Genomic DNA, 16985 nt, shown 5'->3' on the forward strand with positions numbered 1-16985 from the left:
TCTTTTAATATACTTTAACTTCAAATATAAGAAAAAAACTGCTATTTCAAAACTGTAAATCTAGTGATATTATTGTAAACCTTAATAGATTTACAGTAAATGGGGCAGATACAACAAATACATCTTGGTATAAAACAATACATTGATTCGCACTGCAAACTATATACTCCAAAGAAAAAAAACCTCTAAACAAAAAGTGAGCATTATAATCTGCATTGAAGTTGGACTTTAAATAGGACTGATGAATCAGACTGTTTTACTTAGACCAATAAACACATTCTGGACTTATTTTAAAGGTAAATAAGACGTTTAAAAGCATATTGATATTGACTGACAGCAATAAAACAGCAATAAATAAATAAGTTTGCAACGTAATAAAGTCTTACTTTGCTAATTTTGACAGTTTCATAATCTTAAAAATTAAAATGGCAAAAACACCCACTAAGAACTGCTCACAGTCAGACAGTGAAACCCAATAAACATGGCTTTTTAGTATAGCCTATTTTTTTTGCGCCATTGTTAATTAATTTCCTCTTGTGAAGAGGTACGATGAATTTATCTTATGGAAGCAAATAAACCTGAAACAACCCCATAAAAAGCCTGATAAAGTCTGGATAGCTGACAATGTTTGGAGAATAAATTATGGCATATTGGAGAAGAGGCATGTGACTTGTTACATTTAATGAACTCGGCCGCCTGCTAGTGCCTTCAGAAAATTAAAACCTGAAAAAATGAAATGAAATAACAGACACGAAAGCCTTGCTCTTAATGAGTGTCACCTCCCCCCAAAAAACTATTAAAGCTTCTGAACTGAAAAATAAAAAGCCATTAAGTCATGTCGGCTGTATCTGCTTAAGAAACACTGACTGACGTCAAAGCAAGCGGTGCTAAATATAGAAAAGGCACACATGATCTCAGTTCAGGTATCTTTAATGTGTCAAGTTGCTCTGCCAGAAGATTTAAGACGCATGTACAGTGAGAGGCCATGGGCTGCTTTGTGGGGAGTAAAGTTCAGTCTGAAACTCCCTGTCTGAACACGGCTGCTGGTTTTGAACTTCTGTCTGATAGACTCTGAAGAGTTGTCAAAACAACAAGCCCTGTGTTCCTGCCACGAAATGACAGCTTGACAGTTTTTTGCAAGTTTAAAGAAGGACTCAAGCACTCTAAATGCTGTTTAGACTTCAATCACGGAAGTGTTCCTTCCTTTTATTGCTATTTCCTACTCCCCCTTTTCTTGATCTGTGAAATTGTTGAGGGCTTGATAACCTGTAGTTTGCTGCTCAGAGAAGGAAATGGGTGCTTATGTAATCAGAAAAGGGTATGACTTTGCTGCCGTGTCACTGATCTCTACAAATCGGACTTTCCGTCCAGACATTCATTCCTCAAGCAGAAACTTTCTTGTTTGTGGTATTCAGCCCGTTTTCACTTTGCTCGCTTAACTTGTGTTACCATTCCCCTAAAAAAACCCTTAAATAAATAAATATACCTGCACTTTAAAGGTTAGGCTTCTCGCCTTGGGCTGACAAACATCTCAGAGAGACATTCCTGCACCACAGCACTCACGGCATCTTCTCATAACCGATGTCCTTTCACATTTGCCGACTTCAGACATTAAATGGATTACATTCTGAGAAAAAAAAAATTCTCTCTCCCCTTCTCTTCCAGAGGAATGCAAACATACCCGGCCCTGGTGTCGGCTTGGCAGAGAGAAATACATTTTGTTGTTATCGGCTTCAGTTGGTTAAATACAAAATTATTTGTAGGGGAGGTAAAAGCTTGCCCCAATGAGATTAGAGCACCTAATTGTTCATCCAGTTTGCTGCTTGAATGCAGGAGAGAGGCAGACTGAACACCTCCATCCCGGATGATTTCTGTAATGAGAAAAAGAAACATGCCATTCAGGAACTATTTACAGAACTCCTTAAACTTTCAATATATTCAGCTAAGCATTAATGGCTACCTCCAACTTTGCAGGCTGTGAAAATTCAAATGAAATTCCACTTTAAGTTGATGTTTTATTCTCTTGTTCACCCTTATTACATTTTATTGACATTTAAGAAAGTAATGACTGCTGTTCAGAAGTTTTATGGCCATTGTGTCTCTTTAAGTGTAATGAAGATATCATAGATGTTCATTAGACATTTCCAAAGAGCTTTTGTTGCTCAAATAGACCCACAGATGAGTCTGGTTGAGTCTCTGGTGTCAAAGAACTGCCATCTAACTCCCTGTGGCCAAGGAGCGCAAGATAAATGTTGCGATTCATTCACTCAAATATTGCTGCCAGTTATGTTACCACAAAGTAAATGGGAAAATTAAAAAAATGGCAATTTGAAAATATTGAGATATTGTGATGAGATCCTGCCATTCATCTGCCGCCATCGCCTTGTGTTGCAGCATGATAATACAAAGCCCCATGTTGCAAGAATCTGTACTGAATTCCTGGAAACTGAAAACATCCCATTTTTTGCATTGCCTGCAGACTTACCAGAGATGTCACCTATGCAGCGAGCATGTTTGAGATGCTGGGGATTGGCATTTACAACAGCATGTTCCAGTTCCTCTCAGTATCCAGCAACATTGGGAGCGCAAACAAAAGTGTAGTGTTTATGATTTTGCTGTGTAGTAATATATAAATGTAATTTCAGGGTTGACAGGGTTGTAGCAAAGATGCATACATATATATGGTAATTTTCAACCTTTACTCCCTCAAAGCAGTTATTTTAAATGCAAGTTTAGAGTGGAATACCACTGTCCGAAACTTACCACATTTCTATGCAATATTCAATATATTACAAAATGTATTTGTCATTTGGTCCTCAAATAAACTATTTCAATGAGTCCAGCTTTTTCATGAACATGAAACTGGTTACAGTCAATAACAAACACACACAGGCTTTTACAGTGAGTCAGTCTTGGAAAGCTCAGGGTTGTGGAACAACAATGGTAGTTTCAATTGTGCCTGCAGGGGTCAGATATTTGCTTGCTTCACTCACACTGTTTTGGTTTTCTGGCACACTGTTTGGTTCAGGCATCTGTTTTTGGCAAAATGTGGTGTGATAAACCGATTTTACTCTGTCCTCCCAAATCCAAACAACAGACAGATAAAGTCAGCGAAAAAGCTGTGATGGCAGTGGAACAGCTGGCAGCTACAGAGTCAGATGTGTTTCTCAGGAGTTGGGGGAGACCAAAACAGAGGTGCCCCCTGGTGGCAAAAACTAAGATAATGCAGCTTTAATGGTTGTTTCTCAGTTTCTGTGCTTCCATTAGTACACTTAAATGTTGTACACTACATGTTAGTCCACTCAACTTAAACAGTGCATGAATTTTGACAGGATAGTGTTGTCTCAAATTACAGACAGCTGTTGTGAATTTATTGGAAATGACGACAACAACATTTGAATGCATCACTCGCCAAACTACACAAACTGATCACTTCCATGCAACAACAGTGGCTTTATAGTGTGTGATTATGTTCAGTGTTGAAAACAGGCTTACTCAAACATCTTACACTTGTTATTATGGATCTCACACGGTAATATTCCCAGCAGCAGCTTGCTCAGTTCCCTGACCTGCTGTCATACATAAATCTGAAGCTTGAGCTCTGAAAGTTGAACAGTGATGCCTCCTTAGACCACAGTTCATTTTATAAAAACAGATTGATACACTTACAGCCATCAAGTATAAGACACTGTGTGTTTACCTCCCTGTGTAGACACAGCAAAGTAGGCGTTTCAAAGAAATGACGTCAATCCTAATTTGATTTCTTGTGCTGGATATTTCTGCACAAGATGCCTAGAATAGGAGACTTGTTGGGGAAAAAAGATATGGTGGATCCAATTAATCATGGAATGCACTCAGAGATGGGCAAATGGAATTTGAAATGAGTACTTGTATTTCATTAAGTTATAAAGCCTGTGGGGTCGACAAACAACATGATGGCTACATCAACAGTCGATGTCGGAAGAAGAAAAATCTCAAATGAAAATGGAAAGGAAAGATTGCTCAAGGCGAGCAATTAATGGCGGGGACTTAGCTCAGCCAATATGAGGAATGTCCTATTGATTGCTGCTAATGCAGGGATTGCTTCATATGTTTGAAAAAGCAAACGGATAACAGTATCTTTCAGTTTATACATGTCCACATTGAGCCATTAAATACGTAAAGTATGTTTGCCTGTGGTAAATATTATTTACTTTGTTACTCGATTCGTCAAGTTTAGCAGTGAGCTGCAAAAACGATTATGATGACAGGAAATGATGGATTAGGCTATTTCTTTATGTGTGATTATTTCTGGATTCATTTTCTGTAAATGTACTCACTTGAATTATGTATAACAGTTTATTTAATAGATATTAAAGAGCATGCCAAAAAATTACAAATCAAAGTCACAACAAGAGGAGGAAAAAAAGTGAATTGTAATAGTGTGTCTGTCTAACACATTCTGTACATGACAGCATAGAAAAATCAATATACTGTATATACACAGATGCATGCATACACCAACTGGAATCTTTGCATGTACAATCAATTTAAAGTCATGCAGATGCACATGCATGGTTGTGTGCATATATACACACCACACTATACCGCAGGTGCATACAGAATTGGATCAGTAGCAGGTTTTGCTACACACACACATCAACCCTGCACCTGAGAGGGTACAGTTTTTGGTTTAGGCACCTGCTGATTGTACTTCATAGTGTAAATATTACTGTGTTATAGTGAGGGGTGTTCCTATTATTTTGTCCACTATGATTGGTGTAAATAAGGTGGACTACTTATGTGTATGCATGTCTGCATGGCCACTCTAATTGCCTTGCAAGAGGAGGAAATACTTTTCAAAAAAAAAAATGCACTTATCAAACATCACTTCCAAGATCACAAATGTAACAGAAGCATATAATTGGAACATTTTGCCAAATGACATGTTATAATGACAAAAAACTAATGACAGAAACTAATGACAGAAAACTACTTTCCATTGTTATTCCTACTTTACTGACAGTTTTTGAATTTTGAGAAGAAAAAGTGACCACTAGGAAACTACACAATACAACAGTAAGTACATTATGGGCTTGCTGAAGTGAACAGAATGTCTTGCCAGCTCCGGTATCTCTTTTCTTTATGACTGCTGGAGCAGCAGCAGCAGCTACAGCTTGTGAATATAAAGAATATGATGCTGCAAGCCTTATTTAGCATAGTAGCAGGCGCACCTTGGCACCAGGTCAAGTACTACTTTTAAGTAGCAACTTTTCAGCACTTTCTAATGACCAGAAGACTGAAACAGGTTTTTGTGTTATTAAAGTGCCATGAGGTCTGATAGATGGTCCGCTGCATGTGCACTGTGTGCCAAGACATTTTGTTCATTTGATCATATCTATCTTATTAAATGGACCAGTCTGGCTATTAAATGATGACTGTCAGATGCTTTTTTTTTTTTTTTTAAACTGGTATAATTGACTCAAAGTGTGTAGAAAAACAGTTGGAAGCCACAAGTTGTAAGAAAAGTGTTTTCTTTGATTTTTAGTTTACTCAGACTTTTATGCTGTTCATACATTTCTCAGTTGAGCATGGGGTCTGGTATACTTTATGCTTTAAAAACTAAAGAAAGTTGCTCATACTGTATATCTTTAGGAGTGTATAGTAGTTCCTTCTAATTGTGTTTGCTAGGGTGACAGTTGTGATGTAAAGCTTTTTCCAGTAGTTTTTTTCACTTGACTCACCAAGTTCTATTTGTAGTTCTCACAATGATTAAAGTGTCTTAGAGTCTTAACAGTGTTTTTTTGTTTTATAGTTATGGTAGTATAGCTTTCATATTTGAGCACAGTATGTTCTTATAGGGTCCCTGGGTTCCTGCCATCAGGAAAAGACAGTTGATTCGAGCCTCAAGCTATTTGTTCCCTACAGTTTGTGGGCTGGATATTGGTTTGCCTGGCTTCCCAAAAAGGTGTGCTGGTTGTTTTTTTTAAGGAGGTGCTAATGTATTTGGATTTATATACAGAAAGCTGTGACATGTGATATGTCAAATTATTTCAATGTATATATATGATCTAAGTGTCACATTCCCTGCATTCCAATATCCATACCAACATTTACTATGCCAGAAAAAGATTAAGTATGTCCTAATACATAATACGTTAATTGTAGTATGCTACAAATCGTGACGGATATGACCAAAAAGGTCAAAGTTCAATGTGTATTTTTATGATGAAGTAGTACGTCCCACTTTTAGGCTTTACATACTACATGCAACACTACATACTTTTAAAGGGGAGCTGCAGTACTTATTAAAAGTAAAACGCAATAATATGCGATTCGGAATGCAGGGATTATTTATTTTTCAGTCACATATGGATGGCAATGTCTGTTGGTCCACCATTGTGGTCCAGGCAGCCAAAAAACAACTTCATTTCTATAAAGCCACCAGCAGGTGACATTGCAGGTGAAATGTTCAACAATTTTTTCAAAGAAATTCTGCACAGACATTCATGTTTCTTCGAGGATGAACCCTACTCACTTTATCAGCCGTCAGCAGGTCTTGCTTTTCACTTATCCAAGGAGATATATCAAAATCTACTGGATGTACCGGCACAAAAATTGGTAGAGACATACATGGGTAAGTGCCATCATAGGGGTTGATAGTATTTGATTACATGTTAAACTTGAGCTCATAGTAGTGTTCATAGTTCATGGTATTGCTTCCATAGAGCCTCAGAAAAGCATGTCTTGTTCAGCTACGCTGTACCTACAGCTCCTGTCTGAGTCGTACTGGAGCTTAATGGCTTGTCTTTGAAAGATTCATTATATATAATATATATAAGCATAATCCTCATGCTATCTGACTTTGACTCCACTGATTGAAGAAATGCTGTCTGGAGGAAAGTGGCTGGTGCTATTGATAGTCTGCGCCGACTGCTGGGATCAGTTCAGCAGTGAAACAATCATTAGTGATCTTTTTCACCAGTTTGGAACATACTGCACTTCTCCAAATCAGATCAATGAATGTTTACAGCACTTCCACATCCCAATGTCTGTGTCTAACAAAGCTGATTGACGCTTTGATGACATAATAACAAGTAACCAACGAGACTTCCTCCTAATACACCTGATTTGAGCTTGCACAGTGATGAACTACCTCTTGCATTCACACGTCAATAAATAAAGTAACTTCTGTGATGATGAGGTCTAAAGTTTAAACAGTTTCACAAAATCTGCAGAACATTTATTCACTCTTATGCAGATAAAAAAAAATACACATACGTTTGTGTGGGTTTGAAGGGCAGCTCCAACCAAATCATTAGGAATGTCTTTCACTCTAATGTCACTGCCTGTAAAAGCCCAAAGCTCGAAGTGGTAGAGCCTACAATGAAATCATTTGTATAAGCCACAAATAAAAAGGAATGTAATGGTATGAATATATGAAAAATAAAAATAACATGGTCAAACTGAAGGAGGATGTGCTTTTAAGGAAAGCACCTGTACAGGTTTTAGCAGCATGTAAAGATGCCCAACCTTATAGTATGTCATATGAGCGGGTTTACAACAAAATCTTAACAACAACAATGCACAACTGGCTAATTCATAACTCTTGGTTTCTGAATAGGATCTTATGAAAAGGAAAAAAAAAATGCGATTTGCTTGAAAATACTCAGTTCTGCAAGTACTTCACTGACAGTAGGAACATTCAGGAGCAGTGTGACATAGAGATGGAAAACAAAATGTAAATATCATACAATTAAAATCTGTTTATGTAACAGTGGCAATAATGATACTTCTGTGCCACTCCAGAAAGTACATTTACTCAAATATTGTACAAAATTATTATTATAATATATATATATATATATATATATAAGTTGCTTCAACATTAAATTACTCATATAGAATAATGCATTAGTTAGTCATTTACATTGACAATTGAAGCTATTTTTCATACGTTATTTGCTGACAGCCTGTTGGACCTTTTTTTTTTTTAAATGATCGTTTTAACACTGGAGTTTCTATTATCACTCTGGTCAAACCCCTGAGTTCTCCTTTCCCCACAGCAGCACTGATTATTAACCAGGTTAGTTCAGCCAGTATGGACGGACGACTTGGGACAAGAAATGAACTTCCAACAGGACAAGGAACAGCACGAGATTTGTGTGCGCATGCGCTTTGATAGAAACAAGAAGGAAGTTGACGTAGTTTTTTTTTTTTTTTTTTTTAATCAATGAAAACAAAGTAGATGTGGTCCCACCGAGGAGCAGTCTGAGCAACGTCGAAACATTTGTTGTCTGTATTATACCTCAAATAAAGGTAAGAGAAGAACGAGGAGAAGAAACGAGTTTTAAACGAGCGCATTCGCGCGTGGTCAGTTTCCGTTTCGCTGCTTCTGGTCGGAAAAAAGTTGCTCCAGATAATTACACAGCTCAAGTTATGCTTGAACAACCAGAGCACGTTAACGTGGCTCTTCACTTTGCAGTTACCTTCTCTGTTTTTACGTGTTTGCACGGTTGCATGCCGTCATGTCCTCTTCTCAGTAAACAGCCTTATGTAACAGTGATTGTAGGTTACATGAGGGTTTGTGAACTTCAGGGGAGAATACAGAAGTCCTTTCTTATATGACGCAGTACTAATATAGTTTCACATACAAAACCTATGAATAATACTCAAAACGAGTCTTTAGGGAAACCAGGTGGCCAAGATTGGAGGAATATATTCGCCCACTGCATCCTAAATCCAATCTACCCCGTTACAAAACAGTCTTCCTCAAAAAAAAAAAAAAAGGCTTCAATCTGCTACGGTGAAGTTCTGTTGTAGAAACACTATAGACCTGTATTAGTTGTTGGAAAAAAAGAAAAGAAAAAGAAAACAACGAAAATCAATAAGTCATCCCAACAATCTTCTGAATCTGAAAAAGCTATTTGGAAAAAAGGTTCTGTCTCTCCCTCTGAAACCAATCCATACGAATACTGATAAACACGCATATTTGTTGTTTTATCACGAATGCAAAGCTGCATACTTTTTTTTTTCCTCCTCAGGTAGTATAAGGCCATCCATAAATGGTCTATTCACCAGTTACAGTTAAATCCACCACGCTCCCCTGCTGCTGCAAGTGCCGCAATTCCACAGTAACTATAACCTGGAGCTTCCCTCGTCACAGGCTCCGTGGCAAGTTGATGTGACAGCTGTCTGCAAAATAACAGGATGTCTTTGAAAGCTTCTCCATAGTCTTTTGAAGCAGGAACTGCGATTCTTATTCATGGTTTCAGCCTCCCGTGGGGAGTGCTCGAGTGCAAGGATGCACCGAGCCAAAATCTCCAGCATAAACAAAACTTAGGCCTCAAGGAAAATCAGATCACATGTGTAGTCACACTTCTCTGAGTCCCTCCGGGGCAGATTGGTATTCTAGTATTTGTCTTTGTTTCTTTCTCTGCGTGTGGAGGCATCCAATGAAGCAGTGATAATCTGTTAAATTTATTAGTAAATCGTATTTTATTGACACTGGCCTGCTTGTGTGAAATGAAATCAAGAAACCGTAGATAAAAGCAGTAACCCCGTTGTTGGAAATAGAGCAGGAGATTGAAATAAAGGTGTCACAGTTGAAATTATTTTGTTGCTGGCTTGTTACGAAAGGCATTTTGAATCAGATTCAAATGATTTACTCAGTCTTTGTTCTCGGCAGGTGCAGTAAACATAAAAAGAATGAAAGGCTTCCCAAACCTCTCTCTCTCAGTGGCCTTTCACTAAATGCATGTTAACTGGAAAGTTGAATCAGACGTTGGTTGAAGTGACCTTGTGGAAATAACGTGTGCCTTTTTAAAAAAAACATATTTGCGAATGACGAGGTTGTGGGGCAGCATATTGTTAGAGGATATGAATCTGTCAGCAATGATAGATTTTGAGTCATGGAAGCTTAGTTGTAATATTTCTGAGTGCTGCTGTCATTTTAAGGTGATTTAAATATATATATATTTTTTTATCAATGTTCTTTTATTCATCAGGTACTTTTTTCAACAAGGTAATAAAAACTACATGGCCCAGCCTTAACCCCTTTTCACCCAGGAGGTTGTTGTAATAGAAATGAAACCCACACTTTTTTTTTTTTTTTTTTTTGAAGGTTGCGAAGCATGGCATATTCAGTGACGAGATCTCCTGGTACAACTGTGACTAAAATGGATGCAGCGTTTGTTGTGTTTTATTTATGATGCATCAAATTTGGTCGAGTCGCAGCTGAGAATTTTTAGCACAGTTTCAATAATGTCGGTGGTACTGACTCATTGCTGTAAGGCTGTTCTTATTCCGCTGGAGTTTTTCAAATCCCACTTTGGCCTGGTGATAAGGACACTCGTTGTACTTCAAAATTCTCCCGAAACACTGTTGGAAGTACTGTAATTCCACTACCAACATCAGTAACTAGTAATGTAACTAATTACTTTTAAAGATTTGATAACGTTATTACAATAACAATGTTTAAGTGGGCTTGTTACTTTTGTCTTTTAAAAGTAATTACTTTTATATATAGTAATTGTATTTCTTTTGAAAGAAGTAACTAGTAACGGTAACCAATGACTAATTTTCAGTAACGTACTCAACACTGCTCCCAAATGTCTTTCATCCACAGAGCTCAGGGTTCTTTTTGTGGCCTTAAAGTGTTGCTGCTGTTACTGACTAAACTTGAGGATGCTTTTCGAGGAGAAAACTTCAAAAAGGAGCCTTGGGCTTAAGTGGTTGAGCTCAAAAGACTCTACAGCCTATATGGATAAAAAGTGCAGTTGATAGATGACAGATAATCATGCAGCTATCTTGGATCATGACCTCTCTGCATCTCTGTTTCCAAACAGCTCCGATGGCACAATGAAGGCAACTAGAAACAACATGTTGGCTGCTGGAACGCCCAACAACAAGGTCAAATACTCACGGCTGGCTGCTGACGACGACGGTTACATAGACTTACAGGTGAGAGATGCACGTCTCTGTGGGTCGTTCACGTGCTGGTAATTAGAAGAACTTTTACTACCACAGGCAAATCTGAGATAAATCCCAAACGATGATCTCCTGGAAAAGTTTTAAAGCCCTCTGTCATTAAAAAGTGCTGTGCAAGAGTTCTGGGCTTTAAAAGTAAAGTGAGGCTGCTTTCAGAAATAAAACCAAGAAGACATTTTACTTATCAGTTCACTTCGAATTAGTGTGACCATCATTTGCATTTGAAAGAGCCACCAGTTCTCCTCAGTACACCTACACACAGGTACTTATGGTAACTGGCAGGTAGGTTGTTCCAGGTATCTTGGAGAACGTGCCACATGTTTTGTCTGTGGATTTCAGCGGTCTCAGCTGAATTGGATTGGAGCCAGATAACCTTTTTGTTTCTTTCAGTGTTACTTTAACAAAGACTAAATTTGTTTTCATACCACCGGCAATTCTTTTATATCAATGTAGGGGCACTCGAGGCACTTTCAAAGCGCAGGAACTTTTTCATAGTTCTAAGAACGGTCGGAGGAAGTACCCCCCCCTTCTTTGTGTCCACACTGGAGGAACCTAAAACCATCAAAGTTCCTAGAACACCGCTTCGGGGAAGTCTACTTTAGGATAGCTACTTTGCATGCGCAAGAGGAACGATAGTGATCTAAGTGTCCGATGATTGGTCCACCGCTCTACCTTCATACAGACAGCCCGTTGCTGTCCTCAAAGCGACCAGACTCTCTTGACAAAAGGCAGTAATTTGACCTCACAGAACACGGTGATGGCTGATCTATCGCTGCCTCAATCAATCAGTTTGTTTGTGTTATTGTGTGAAGTTGGTGTTTTAATACGCTAATTTTAGTTCGAACTGTTTTTTAAAGGAGTCTGGTTGCTTTGAAGCGAGTGATATCACAGGGCAGTTCTCCCGCGGGAGAGGGCGATCTGATGGTACGGTAAAGCAGTGCAAGTACTGTAAATATTCCATAAACTTAGTGATATTGATTTGGTTAAAGTAGGCCTTTATCTGTGTGGTTAAATTACATTTTGCTGACTCTGACTGGAACACTACATAGTTTAGCTTAGGCGGTACAGCTCCCTGCTTCTCCAAACTGACTCATTTAACCCCACTTCAAATAATTCAGATATAGAAGCAGCAACCACAGCTAAGCTTCTGTTATTTCTAACATGATGATGACAAACCATATCAGTAAAGTACTGCAAGTGCCCTTTGTTTTGTCCAACAATCTTAACACTTTACAGTTCAAGAAAAGCCCGCCCAAGGTCCCGTACAAGGCGATTGCTCTGGCAGTATTCCTGTTCCTCGTTGGATCCTTACTGATAATCTTTGGGGCTCTTCTTCTGGCAGGAACCATAAAGGTTGAGGTGAGTTTGGTCAGTTCGTGTCATGAAGTCTGTTCAAATGAAAAATTGGATGGGTCCCATGTCCACATTTTCTCCCGAGTGAAGAGAAAGTGGGACTGCAGCTGAAATGTGTCCCCAGCATATAGGCTCAAATACAATTTCTTGTTTTGCTGCCAAAAAGCTTATTGTTGAGCGTGTCATGTTTTTTTCCTGTAATGGTTTTGGCTCCTTAGACGTGACAGTAAATACCCTGCCAGGCTTGTTTCCAGAGTACAAGTGTCCTGAAATGTATTTGTGACCGAAATGCTTCTGTCTGAGCTGCCTGCCTCCTGTCTGCTCCGAGAGTAATTCCTCATTGGAAGATGGATCTCAGTTTATGTTGCTCCTGCAGGTGAACTTGCAAAACGTTGTATCTGCTGCTGCCTTCTAACGGGGGTTGTTGTGTTCACCGTGTTCAGGAGAATAGTCCCCTTGAAAGCCCCCTTGCTGTGGTGTTCACAACATTGTAATTGTATAAAAGCTCTGAGTTCACGAGTTGTGTTTGCTGACGTTTTCAGAAATCATGGACGATGTGATTTTTTTGCTGTAATTTAAGCTCATATAAAGTAATTTTAGTCCTATAGTGTTTTTCTTTGTAATTTAGAAATACGCCTGAGGAAGCCTCATCTTTTCCCTCTGTCATTTTGCCTTTGCATTTCCTGCATTATGTTACCCGACATCTCGCTTGTTAAATTGTTAGCATCCGTGTCTTCCGGGTCAGAGGTCTTCAACAGGGGGTCTGCGACCCCTAGGTGGTCCGCGCAGGTACTGCGGGGGGTCTGTGGCATTTTTGGTTGATGAGACAATTTTTAAGTTTTTTCACACACAAAAAAAAAAAATCCACAAATTTAAATGTCTTTAAATACACATTAACATGAATCCGACATATTGTAGCGAATGAATAAATGGAGGCAGAAGATGTTAATCTTTCAGTCAGAAATGGACACGTTCAGCGACACACAGGAGCTCTCTCACAGCGTGAGACTAGCCTGGACCTTTCCCTCCAAGCCTCCAGCACTCCTCTAGTTTAATATAAAACACAATTTTATACAATATATATAGCAAGGGGTCCCTGCTCCATCTCTCTAACAGTTTGGGGGTCCTTGGCCTGAAAAACGTTTGAAGACCTCTGCACTAGGTGCTATTTCCTCGCTGCAGTTTTCTCACGTCTGAACCACTTGAATGCACATTTGAACCCGCATCTTAAGCCGCGACCTCACCAGCTCCATTTGAAAGCAGCATATGATTTGTTGACTTCAAACAGCTCCACAGGACAGCATCTCTAATGCTTGAATATTTTCTTGTTGTCTTAGATTGCGGATATCATAAAATCATTATATGTCATAAGTGTTGTCCACATTGCTGATGAATATTCATCAGAAATCTCATTGTGTAAATATTTTATGAAAGCACCAATACTCAGCCCAACGTTATTGATATTGAGGTATTTGGTTTATCATGAGATTTAATCGTATCCATATCGTTTAGTCCTACCTCCAGAATGCAGAAGCTTTTTTCAAATGTGTAATACTACTGTTGATACAATATGTTCGCTAGCTGATTTTGTTCGACACATAAATGTGTTTTGTTTCTAAGAAAAAAAAAAAAAAAAAAAAAAAAAATATTTTCGGTGTAGAGTGATGAAATGTTAAATGTTGCATAAACGTAAAACACAGAAAACCTTTGTCTGGATTAAATCCTCTAAAATCTGCAACCTTCGGATTTAAAGTGAAGAATTTATGTGATCCGAGAAGTAAACAAAAGAGGCTTTTTGTACTTGACACATTTTGGTACTCGGTGCTATGAAGACGTTTCAGTCTGCACTGATAAAGTCTAGCGGGGGATACCCAGCCCTAGTTTTGACACATATTCAGAGACCCGACACAACATCCAAAATTCCAACTCAAGCAGCAATAAAAACGCCCCCGCTGCAGTTAATCTGCTCTTTAAATAGCTGGAATTGAACCACCGCTCTGACGTTTTATTGTCCCGCTGCCAGCTTTCTGCTCTGCTCTTGTGTTTGCTGACTTTTGTGGTTGCCTCTTACCTAATGATTCTGATATTTTATATCTTGGGCGTGCCAACTGAGGTGGAACTCCTGCTTCTTAAATTCCCCGACACCGTGTGGGAGATAAATGAGCCCGCACATATTATATGTGGGCATGTTTTTTTTTCCCCCTCCCCCAGTCTGCAGATTATATTTGCAAAAAATGTTATCTGACATGAAGGCAGCTTCAGAGCATCTGAGCCGTCTGCTGTGCTTGCCAATTAGCCCACGTGAGGTAAAATAGCGTGTCTAATACCAGAAGATTACACAAGGCTCAAGCAACAGATAATGGAGGTACAGAGAGAAGACAGGTTCTGGTGCAAAGAAGTAGGAGGAGTTTGGGGTTGAAAGAATGTGTTTAAATCTTTTGTTTTCGGTGTGTGTGTGTGTGTGTGTGTGTGTGTGTGTGTGTGTGTGTGTGTGTGTGTGTGTCACGGGATTTAGCAGTTCATATTATGAAAATAAATGTTGACCAGTCAACCATCGCAGTGACAAATACAGGGAAAATGTTGCCTACTTAACTGTTCGCTTTTAAAGTAGAGGCTAATTTAGGTGTTTCATTTTTGTTCTGAATAAAGGGTCAGTTCGCCCCAACTCATCAGCTCAGCAGCAATGAACAAGGCAAAAGATATAAAAACGAAGATAAAACGAGATTTAATCTTAAAAAAAATAATATCATAAAGTCAATTTATCAACCTATCTTTTTTTTTTTTTTTTGGGGGGGGGGGGGGATTTAATCAGCATTACCTGGTCTTTATTAGCGGAAGGGGTCTACTCATTTCTCAGGATGATGGCTCAGATATTACGTGACCGAGCGGTAAGCGTCGCACCATGACAACCGAGCTGTCTCATTGACAGCTGAGCACACTCCTGATGAAGGCCATCAAAGACCGACGCCATCAGTGAGCACAAGACAAAAGGAATGTTTTAAAGCCTTTAATCCAGCACTAAGATGATACGCCTTGCTGTGGTTCACGCAGCAGTGCGTCTCCCTAAGCCAGTGAGAGGGCCATGGTGACTCTGTGCACAACACTGCACTCTGGTGGTGGAGTTTCGATGTTGAACAGAGGCTGCCTTTTGCCTCCGGCTGCCTTTTGCCTCCCGCTGCCTTGTGACCGATGATTTACATGAAACCAGATCTCCGACAGATGAATGAAGTCGTCACGTCTGCGTGCCGCCTGCACACCCTTTTCATTTTGAGGATGCGCTGCCAGGCAATGTTGAGATAAGCATGTTAAAGCGTGATGACTACATCGGTCTTTAATGTGCTCCGTACAGTACCGTGCCACTTCCCGCGGCGTCTCATTAAGAAGTATATGATGTTTATCTACACGTGGTGGAAGGACATAATAACGGGTGTGATACATGTGTTGTAGATCAGTGGCTCTTGAGTCTCATATCCGTTTTCCTTTTTTTTTCTTCTTTGTTCTGGTTTCAGCATCCCGACCGCACCATTCCTGTCATCATCATAGGGCTGCTCGTCTTCCTCCCTGGATTTTACCATTTGAGAATCGCATACTTTGCCGCCAAGGGTTACCGGGGTTACTCCTATGACGACATCCCCGATTTTGGCGACTGAGCCCGTAATGGCAGCTGCCGACGGTTGCAGCATCCTCTGCCTTTGCCACACTCTGTGTCCTGAGACTGGTGCCTGGTGTTTACTTTATGAATGTATGTACACAAAAACAAATTAAGTCCTGTCACCATTCTGCCACGGAGACGTGTTCGTCCAGGATGGCGTAGTGCAGCAGTTTTGCTGATTTATTTACATAACTGTCTTGTTTGTTCTCTGCTCTGGGCTGCATTACCCTCCACACAAAGACTTGACGGGCCGTAGAGACTTTACAAATGAAACTTTATCAATAGTGACACACTTAATGATTAGAGGATGTCATACGAGCAGCTTGCCTGCAACACCAGAGCAACTCGCCACACATTTAAGAAACCTTAATGAGTGGTGAGTCATTACAGATGCCTTTAATTTACTGCTTTAAGTCCAGGACTGAGAATCTCTGTGCTCTGTGCACACTACTTTCACACTGTATCTTAAATAAACAGATAGATGATATGATACATGTATTACCGTAATCTATCATGAAAACAGGGGAATTTATATTTCTTCTGAAGGATTCGAAAATCAAGGTTGATTGCTTTTTTGAAGTGCAGTTCATTTTTAAATGTAAAGTATTACTGTTTGTGTATATTCATTTGGTTTTAAATATTTAAGAAAGATGTATTTTTAAATACACTTGCTTGAAAAAAAAAAAAAGAAAGAAATAAAACTTTAAATTTGAAGTAGAGTTTGATGTTCTTTTTTCCTCCGTGGTTGTTGGTTGCAGTTGGATTACATCCTCTGCAGTCCTCTGAGGTGTGATTGTGACGAAAGACTATGGAAATAAACTACGAATCAAACCATCCCTTCAACAAATAACTTTATGACACATATCAAATAAACAAGAAAAGGTCGGGATGTTTCACAAACTCACAAAACAACAGAAGACAATACACTGATCCAGTACGTCCTTTCTACGTTTGAAGGGTGTTGTCTTGATAAAAAGCAAGAATAAAGAATAAAAAGGAAGACACTGCATAA

At 39.2% G+C, this 16985-nt stretch overlaps 1 protein-coding gene across 1 annotated transcript; it reads left to right on the forward strand.

Moving 5' to 3' along the window:
• Positions 1-8197: 8197 nt before the first annotated feature.
• tmem230a (transmembrane protein 230a) lies at positions 8198-16687 on the forward strand. The gene is made up of 4 exons (XM_069161858.1): positions 8198-8298; positions 10827-10941; positions 12205-12327; positions 15831-16687. The coding sequence occupies exons 2-4, from the start codon at positions 10840-10842 to the stop codon at positions 15969-15971; spliced, it is 366 nt and encodes a 121-aa protein (XP_069017959.1). The 5' UTR covers positions 8198-8298; positions 10827-10839; the 3' UTR covers positions 15972-16687.
• Positions 16688-16985: the final 298 nt, after the last annotated feature.

This window comes from Embiotoca jacksoni, unplaced genomic scaffold, assembly GCF_022577435.1.
Source record: "Embiotoca jacksoni isolate LCO1_2020_lvr unplaced genomic scaffold, fEmbJac1.0.p SCAF_10, whole genome shotgun sequence".
Taxonomy (NCBI): domain Eukaryota; kingdom Metazoa; phylum Chordata; class Actinopteri; family Embiotocidae; genus Embiotoca; species Embiotoca jacksoni.